Raw genomic sequence first — 9113 nt, 5'->3', positions numbered from 1 at the left:
GCATTAGGTGACAAACTGAACGCCTCCAGGATGCTGAGAGCAGCACATCCTCGTCTGACTGGCTTAAAACGTTTATAACTTTATGAAAAAACAAAAAAAAAATCAACAAAATATGTTTAAATTAATGACCCAACAAYAATAATAATCTCAGTGATTATTGTTTCAACAAGGTGTTGCGCAATTCTGTGCGTTTCTGTCCCATTATTAAAATAACTAGCAGAGCAGGAGTTTAAAATGAACTAATCAACCACCGCTGTGTTCAGGGAGGCTTATTAATGATCGCAAAATAAATATCTAGTCTGCAAACCTGATATCGTAACGGACTGAATGCTTTGTTTTTAATCTCTGATCGGCTTCTGGAGCGAATGCGGTTGCCACGGTAACAGGTGTGCTTAAATAACAGAGAGAGACGGAGAATAAAAATGTGCGAGTGGTTTAGAGTTGATCACCTGTTCGGGTTGTTTTAACTTTGTTTAACTTTGCTRTGGCKCATCACAGCCGCTGTAGTTTCTGAACGTTCAATAAACTACAAACTTTTACTTATTACCTCGTTCTTTGTGACTATACGTCATTTACAACAAACATCAAACACGGTAAATATGTTTCATTAAGTATTTAACAAACAAATGGCTTCTACCGTGATAATTATGTGAAATGTAATTGTCTAATATAAAAGTTTGGTGCTGTCAGGCTCAGAGTCTGAGAGGCTTTTCCTTTATCAACATTTTTTTGCCTCTTATTTAGTGGAAATATTGATGTTGATGAGATTTTCTCCAAAATAACCTTTTTCAACCTTTATAGCTCCATTTTTGAAAATGAGGCTCTAACATTCATAAATAACACTGAAATAAAATCCAGTCCAACATCTGGTTTGAGGTGATTCCTCTGGAACCTGTTGGAGGAAAAATATCCCAACTACACAAGATGTGCTTTTAACCCAACAGAGCTCTGTGGTTCCTCCTATCAGTATGAGAGTCAGGGTGAGGAGGCTCCATGTTAGGAAGAGAAGTGGAAGCTGCAGGACCTTCAGAACAAACAGGTCACGATGCTGGGCTATTGATTATCCCTCTGTCTGGACACAGGATCAATAGAACCAGTTTAAAAGCTAAAATGAATGGTTATATGCCAGACAATATTTGGACTGGTGGTAGCGCTCACCTCGTCTTCTCCGAACAAGCTGTTTTCCAGATGTCCCAAACAATCGGAAAGGGATCAGAGAAAATGACTTTACCCCAATCCTCAGCAGTCCACTCCCTGTACCTTTTGCAGAATATCAGTCTGTCCCTGATGTTTTYCCTGGAGAGAAGTGGCTTCTTTGCTGCCCTCCTTGARACCAGGCCTTGCTCCAAGAGTCTCCGCCTCACAGTGCGTGCAGATGCACTCACACCTGCCTGCTGCCATTCCTGAGCAAGCTCTGCACTGCTGGTAGCCCGATCCCGCAGCTGAAACACTTTTAAGAGACGGTCCTGGGGCTTGCTGGTCTTTCTTGGGCGCCCTGGAGCCTTTTTAGCAACAATGGAACCTTGAAGTTCTTGATGATTGTTGACTGAGTTGCAATCTTTCTATCTGGAATACTCTTCCCTGTTAGGCCATTTTTGTGGAGTGCAATGATGACTGCACGTGTTTCTTTAGAGATAACCATGGTTCACAGAAGAGAAACAATGATGCCAAGCACCAGCCTCTTTTTAAAGTGTCCAGTGGTGTCATTTTTAGATTGATCTCCAGCCCTGTCCTCATCAACACCCACACCTGTGTTAATGGAGCAATCACTGAAACGATGTTAGCTGGTCCTTTTAAGGCTGCAATGAAGTTGAAATGTGTTTTGGGGGATTAAGTTCATTTTCTAGGCAAATATTGACTTTGCAATTAATTGGTGTTAAGTTGATCACTCTTTATAACATTCTGGAGTATATGCAAATTGCCATTATAAAAACTGAAGCAGTAGACTTTGTAAATATTAACATTTGAATCATTCTCAAAATTTTTGGCCATGACTGTAAGTGATTCATTTTTATGGCCCTGAATGGTCAAGGTCCTTCCTTTAAAACAGAATTATAAAAGCCACTAACATGAGCCCTCTGGTTGTCAAACCAAAATTTAAACACACTTCCTCGAAGCTGATGTAAAACTGTTCAGACTATTGAACTTCGACTATGGAGATAACTTTATTTGTATCTAGGTTGTCTTTATAGTCTGAAATAACTTAAATGCATCTAAATACATTCTTATTCAAGAAGATTTTGCCTTAAATCCTTTGGAATGTAAACTGTAGTTTWAAAAAAAAACTCACAACTTCCTTCAGTCTCCCAGCAATCAGCAGTCGAGTCCGGTGCACAAATTAAAAACATGCAATGCTTCTGCCCTTCTTAAAGCCTGGATTAGCAATTAATTATATAAGGTAGTTGTCTGTGACATCTTGCATTTAATGCAAAGAAGTGGATATGAAACAGCTTGTAGATAACCAGAACTTCCAGACTTACCCCATCCCAGGATATAGTACCAACACAGCTGCTGTTCCCCCACAAAGACAGCCACTATGATGAGCGTGTGGAGATAGATGCCCTCACACAGCATCCAGAAGTAGTTGGAGGTAGCAGTATACTGAATCAACGTAGCTAGAATCTTGCAGATGACCTGATGGTAAGAAATTCTAAAGTTTTTTCACTGATAGAAAACACAAACCAACTGAAATCAGTGCAAGTACAACAGAAATCAATGAATTAGCACCTCTTCTGCAAACAGCAATAAGTTCAGCTTACATAATGTATGTAAGTATGTTTTTTTTTTCAAATCAATTAAAGTCAAATTCTTAGGTGTAATGAAATGAAGCAATTCATCAACTCACAGGGTTGATGGCACTTATGGTTTGCCAACCAGAGGAGACCAATGAAAGCCACCCCATGGTAAACACAGAGTTGAAGATGAAAGAGATGAACATGTTTTTGTGGAGAGAGATCCTCTGACAGCTAAGACTTCTGAAGAAGATAAATATATTACGGAGAAGATACAACCAATCAGATTAGTTATGTTTTTAAAGATATAAAAATATATGTCTTTAAAAATCTGAATTTTTCTCTGTGACATTTATTTAGTCGTTTAAAGTCATTAAAACAAGAATACTCAACAAATGCACATTAAATTGGATCAGTCAATTTAGACTCACTTTAAATATGAGAAGATGACCAAACTGATGATTAAAGAAACGATGGATATACCTTGACCGACCATAGCCAGGTAATAGAGACCGATTGTAAACTGCAAGACAACATAAAGGTTTGGTCATAGTTAGTACACAGCTGCACAACATAACGTTTAACCCAGTGGTCCCCAACCTTTTTATTACCGCGGACCGGTCAAGGCTTGGAAATTTTGCTGCGGCCCGAGGGGGGTGGGGGAAGGAGGGGGCTTTCTAATTGGCTGAACCGTCAGCCAATCAGAAAGCGCGGTGACATAAGAACAGAGGGGAATCCCAAACAGCTGACATATCGCGCAACTGAGAGTCTGGTGGATATAGGAGATGGTATGTGGAAATGTTTATTATTATATGTAAAGGTCATTATTATATATGTTTATGTTTATTCAGTTAAAAATGTTAACCATGAAAAAACACAGTTATCTCCAAATCATAGTGCAGCAAATAAAGCGGCTGCTCCCCCCTTTTCTTTTTGTTACGCCTTTTATCTCTTAAAATGACTCCACAAACTATCACTATTGCTTCTACATCGTCATCCGTGTTCGGTTATTCTAAATTCCCATATGCTATGTTGGGAGTTTTGTGGATTTTCTTCTGGAACCGCRATGTTCGTGACTGGAATYGGTTCGTGTTGCTCCTGCCTTGGACACACGAACCGATCGAACCTGTTGGACTTTTATCAGCTTTGTGGTCACAGAGGTTTGGAGAATCGGCAGACAATCCTTAAATCTTTCCGTCTAAACCAGATTTAATACTCACAAGCTCCACTCATCACCTCTCGACCACTGCCCAAACGCTCTGACTCTAGTCCCTATGGTAACGTTTTCATATCCCTTCAAAATAAGATACAGATATGCCACAAAAACGAACATTTTACCTTCGTGAAAATTTTAACTTACTATAATGACTAACGGAGCCCTGAGCTTGTTTCACTGCAATGAGACGGTCCCATCTGGGAGTGATGGGAGACAATAACACCCGAAGTGTTGCTTTTATCCAGAGCCTGTTTGGTCTCTACGTGGGCGAAGCACCTTGAAGCTTCATTGCCTCATTAGCAGCCGGTCGCCACATGTTACGCAGAGCGGGCTTGTAATGTGGGGACTCAGCTACCGGTCCGGGATAAATCCATTCTCCTGTCTYTTCTCTGGGCCTTTTCCCCTTTGCAAAAAAACTTTCCAAAGACATCTGATCTGTTTCTTACTCATTTTGCTGCTTGTGGGCTCAGCGTTAGCGTGCAAGTAACCGAGAGAATCTGGTTAAAGGATTTTCAAAATAAAAGATCCTCCAGACTCAAATAATACATAAAAAAAATATTTAATTATTTCTTGCGCGGCCCGGTACCAATTGGTTCACGGACTGGTACCGGTCCGCGGACCGGGGGTTGGGGACCACTGGTTTAACCTAGCAACAAGACAAAAAAAGCAATGGGTTTAGCTGGGGGAGATTGTATAGTCTCTATTATAATATGTTAGTGACAGGAAAAGGAGGGCCATCAAATTTACAGTGTCTCACCTGGAGTCATGAATGTAGATGGATTAATATAGTTTCAACCAGCGGCGGTTTCTGATTTGGGCAACATGGGCAACCGCCCAGGCCACAACGGGCTTTACCTTGAGTTTATCTTTACTGTGGGCAGAACACAGTGTGTAGTTGCTCCAGACTCTTTTACTCTCTGGATGGTGGAACCACTGGCCATCAGGATTGCAAATTTTGGTAACTGTTTCTGTTGTAAGAAATGAGGAAAAACTCACACAGTCAACAGTAATGTGCACTGCTTTTCCAGGAAGCATAATACCCATATAACTAAGATAAATGCAAAACAAAACAAGCTTTAATACACATGTATGCAAAGCTTTTGAATGCCTTACCACTGGGGTCAAAGTTTATAAAGTACGAAGGACACATCTGCATGGAAGTACCCGGCGCAGAGTCGTCCCAACACATCCAACCGTCCCACGTACGGTTACAGAAAGGGCCTGCAGAGAACAAGACATCAAGAACAACAGTGTAACAGTGTTCTGTAGTCAAAACAGTGGCTTTTCTAATAAAAAAATAACGACATTGTATTAAAAACAACCTAAACACATGGAAAACATGAAGTGAAAAGAACAATAACTGACAGATTAAAGACTCAAAACCATTGCAGAAATCCATCACTGTAGATATTTTAGTACAGTGAAGACAGTCAACATTTATTTGTCCAGTCATTTTTAAGGTAATCTCTTTTTATTTTTTTAACGGAAACGGCGGCGCACTAGATGAAGCGGCTCAGCACTTTTCCTGCGTCTCGGTGGTATTAACTTGGACCATTTCACTTTATGTTGGGCGAACCATCTCTTGCCTAAACATGAACCACCGCTACAGTAATCATGTTCTTCTGAAGATCGGTCTTTGCTGCGAACGGAGTGTTACAGCTGATTTTTTACACTCTCATAACATCCCGGAGGACATATCAAGAACTGCCGGCTCTCCATAGAGTACCACTCCAGATTCTAAGGCGCACATACGGCGCGAAGAAAGAAAACAGAAGAGAGGTGTTACGTCAATCCGCGTTTCCCCATCAGATACGGTTCCTCCTGCGTCTTCTTGCCGCTCCGCCCCGCCCACGCGGCAAAATACGCGCGTGCTCGTTATGAGCACTGAGAAAGCACGCGCTTGTACGGTGCGCTTGTCTGGGGAGCTACGGACACCGTGAAAGCTCAAACAACATGTTTCGGCAAAGTTGTCACACTTTCTTCACGTTTTTGCGTGAAACTAATAGTAATAATACTAATAACAACAATAATAATAATAACTACATATATATGTCACATATATTAGAAATATATGTTTATATATATATATATACATACATATAGAGGAGACCGGGTATGGTTGTAACACTTTTTGCTCTAGCACCTTTTAACTCACAGAATTTTTGAGGAGCTAGAGTTTTCAAACATTTATACAAAATACCCACATTTGTTTACTACAAATGTCACCAATTCAAAACTCTGCAAGAATATCACAAACCTCATGAGTTCATGTCAAATACATGGTGTTCCTTTGTTACAATGTATGCTTAATGAAAACTGAACAAACATGTAGGTCTATCAAAAACCAATGTCAGTGTGTTTGTGTCTATGTGTGTGTATCCTTAATCAGAGTCACTGTCATGATCCGTGTTTCTGTGTATTTATTTTGAAGGGTTTTCTGTGTTCAGTTTCTGTCCTGTGAGTCTCTGTTGTCTCTGCGTCTTCCCCGTTGATTGCTTCCCAGGTGTGTCTAGTTACCCTCCCTGTGTATTTAAGTCCACCTGTTGTCTCTGTCTCTTGTCGGGTCCTTGTCAAAAGTACGTCATATGTCTGTTTGCCATCACAGTAGAACTGTAAAGTCCTGTGTTGGTTTAGCTCTCTTTTTCAGTTCTTAGTTTTTCAGTTGCTACCGGTAATTAGCTGTGTGCTAACTCTCTGCCGTGCTGCCTGTTCTGGACTGTTGAGCTTTCTTCATTAAATCTATGATCATCTTTGTCACAACCTGGGTCTCTGCGTCTCTCCTCACCACCTCRCAACCACACAGCAAATTCAAAAGTGTTAAATGTTTTAGTGTTAGTAGACTTTCTGCAAAAGCAGAGTTAATTTTACTCTAATAGAGTCACATTCTGTTTATGTAAGTCTGGGGTGTATATTATTAGTAGTTAAAATCCAGTGTTAAAACARAGTGTTTCCRTWTCAAATCTAGAGGTGTTAAAATAGARTCAATAACTCTTTACTTCTTAACTCTGAACTCCACCAGCGGCTCTAACATTGAAGGAGTTAATTCACTGACTCCGCCCCAGAATCACAGATTCCCACCGAAGCCAAGCGAGCCAAGTCATTTCAGGACTATTTACTTTCCACCTGTTTGAGGTGTTTACTACGGTTGTTAAGTCATTTTTTTCTGAGATGGTTTATAACTATTATTTTGAGTTGAGCTCAACCTGTATGATAGACGTCACGTTCGCCACACGGCTCGGTGTTAGCATTTTTAGCTTAGCATGCCGAATGTTAGCGGAGTATAAGCGTTGGAAAAATATCAAGCCGGTGAACATTTAATCAAATTATTGGCTAACTTGAACAGATCTGTAATAATCTGGAGTATGTTTTTTTCGTGATGTTGAACGTTTACATGCATATTGGTCAAATTTATTAACTTTTCTGATCAATATTTTTTCCTTTGATAAAACGTTAAAGGCTTTTTCACATTGATAGCATCCCGCTGTTGTGTCTTCTTATATATGTTTTGCAGAATGTTTTAATCATTTTATTGCATTTTTATATATATTAGAACCAGTTTGGTTGAGGATGAATCACCAGTCATCAGCCTAACCTCCCCCTCCTGACCCCTCCATGGATTCTTGGAAGATTCAAGCTCCAAAAATGATTATGTAAGTGTTAATATCTCTGAAACTCTACATTTCTGTAATGGAGGCTTGTTGTTAGAGTTGTAGTAAAAATGTATTCCTTCGCTCCATTCCTTATTGTTATGTTTTTGTTTGTTATGATCCAGAGACCAACACTGGCTGTCCTACTCAGAGACTGAAGACTATCCGATGCAGTTAGAGGAGAATGTTGGTGTCTCCGGCCAAACTTCACGAAAAGTACAACAACCTGAAGACAATCTGTTAGTGAGTGGACATCTCTTTGGTGGAATGCAGAGAGGAACTGTCTCTTATCAACAGAAACTTAAATTGGATTATTAAATCCAGCAGGTTTGATATTTGAGTTAAGGTATTAACTCTCCAAAAAGAGCTAAATTAACACTTTCTGATGTGGACCCATAGAGACACTTTAAAAGTGTTTAAATCAAATCTGACCGTGTTAATCTGGGCCTCCTGGATTTGCTGTGCACCACACCTGACAGTCACAGTGGTGACAAATGAATGATGGTAGCCCAGGAGTGCAGGCTTGGTTGGCCCAGAGACTGCATAGGGCACATTTTACCCACACTTCCTGTGGCTTTGAGTTGCCAAATGGCTCCATACAGACAACACAAAAATATTCTTCTGAGGTCTCAGAATCCTCAGCAGTGGCTTTTAACATTTTCTTGGCAGGCTTTCTCTCCTTCCTCTTTTGCTTGTGTAACAGTTGTAGAATGAATCACGTCAAGGAACCAGGATTTGCATTGATTTATTTCTCTTTAAAGCAAAAACATGTTCAGCATCAGCTCCTGGCTCTGGCTTTCCCACACACACCTCTCCCCAGCGCAGCTTGGCGCGAACTCACAGGAMTGGGTTAAAACCAACCAAAGTTCACAAATAATAATAAAATCTGCATTCATACAAAACAATTAAAATAAAACCGAAACAGAAATAATTTACCTAACAGTTACAATTTTCCATCATAATATAAAAATATACAAAATACATAACATTTAGCAACCAGATAACATTTTGAAACAACTCACATACCTGTTTAAAGCAAAAACATGTTCAGCAGCAGCTCCTGACTCTGGCTTTTCAACACAAACCTTTACCATCCAAAAGAACAAAAAAATAACCATGTTGGCACGGTAAACTGGATAAATGCAAAAAACGTGGGAATTAAATACCCAGAACAGTGCTATGCTAAACATGAAAAAGTTAACACTTATGAGTTGAGCAGCATGCTATACTTTTTTTACATTTTGAAATATTTTAATCGACAGGCGGATTGGGGCAGCGTCTGCCGTTAAGCGGGCGTTGTACCGGTCCGTCGTGGTGAAGAGAGAGCTGAGTCAAAAAGCAAAGCTCTCGATTTACCGGTAGATCTACGTTCCCACCCTCATCTATGGTCATGAGCTTTGGGTCATGACCGAAAGAATGAGATCACGGATACAAGAGGCCGAAATGGGTTTCCTCCGCAGGGTGGCTGGGCTCTCCCTTAGAGATAGGGTGAGAAGCTCGGTCATCCGGGAGGGACTC

At 40.3% G+C, this 9113-nt stretch overlaps 1 protein-coding gene across 4 annotated transcripts in view; it reads right to left on the bottom strand.

The window, feature by feature from the left end:
- LOC103466859 (calcitonin gene-related peptide type 1 receptor-like) overlaps positions 1-9113 on the bottom strand; it is an 83660-nt gene that overhangs the window by 23303 nt on the left and 51244 nt on the right. For all 4 annotated transcript variants that reach the window (XM_008412736.2, XM_008412737.1, XM_008412738.1 and 1 more), the window contains exons 4-8: positions 5062-5169; positions 4804-4916; positions 3164-3255; positions 2846-2975; positions 2481-2634 (exon numbers count right to left, since the gene is read on the bottom strand). In XM_008412736.2, coding sequence (XP_008410958.1) covers positions 2481-2634; positions 2846-2975; positions 3164-3255; positions 4804-4916; positions 5062-5169 — 597 coding nt within the window. The remainder of the gene's footprint in view (positions 1-2480; positions 2635-2845; positions 2976-3163; positions 3256-4803; positions 4917-5061; positions 5170-9113) is intronic.

This window comes from Poecilia reticulata, linkage group LG7, assembly GCF_000633615.1.
Source record: "Poecilia reticulata strain Guanapo linkage group LG7, Guppy_female_1.0+MT, whole genome shotgun sequence".
NCBI classification, from domain to species: Eukaryota; Metazoa; Chordata; class Actinopteri; order Cyprinodontiformes; family Poeciliidae; genus Poecilia; species Poecilia reticulata.
This window is presented reverse-complemented; position numbering and strand designations above follow the sequence as displayed.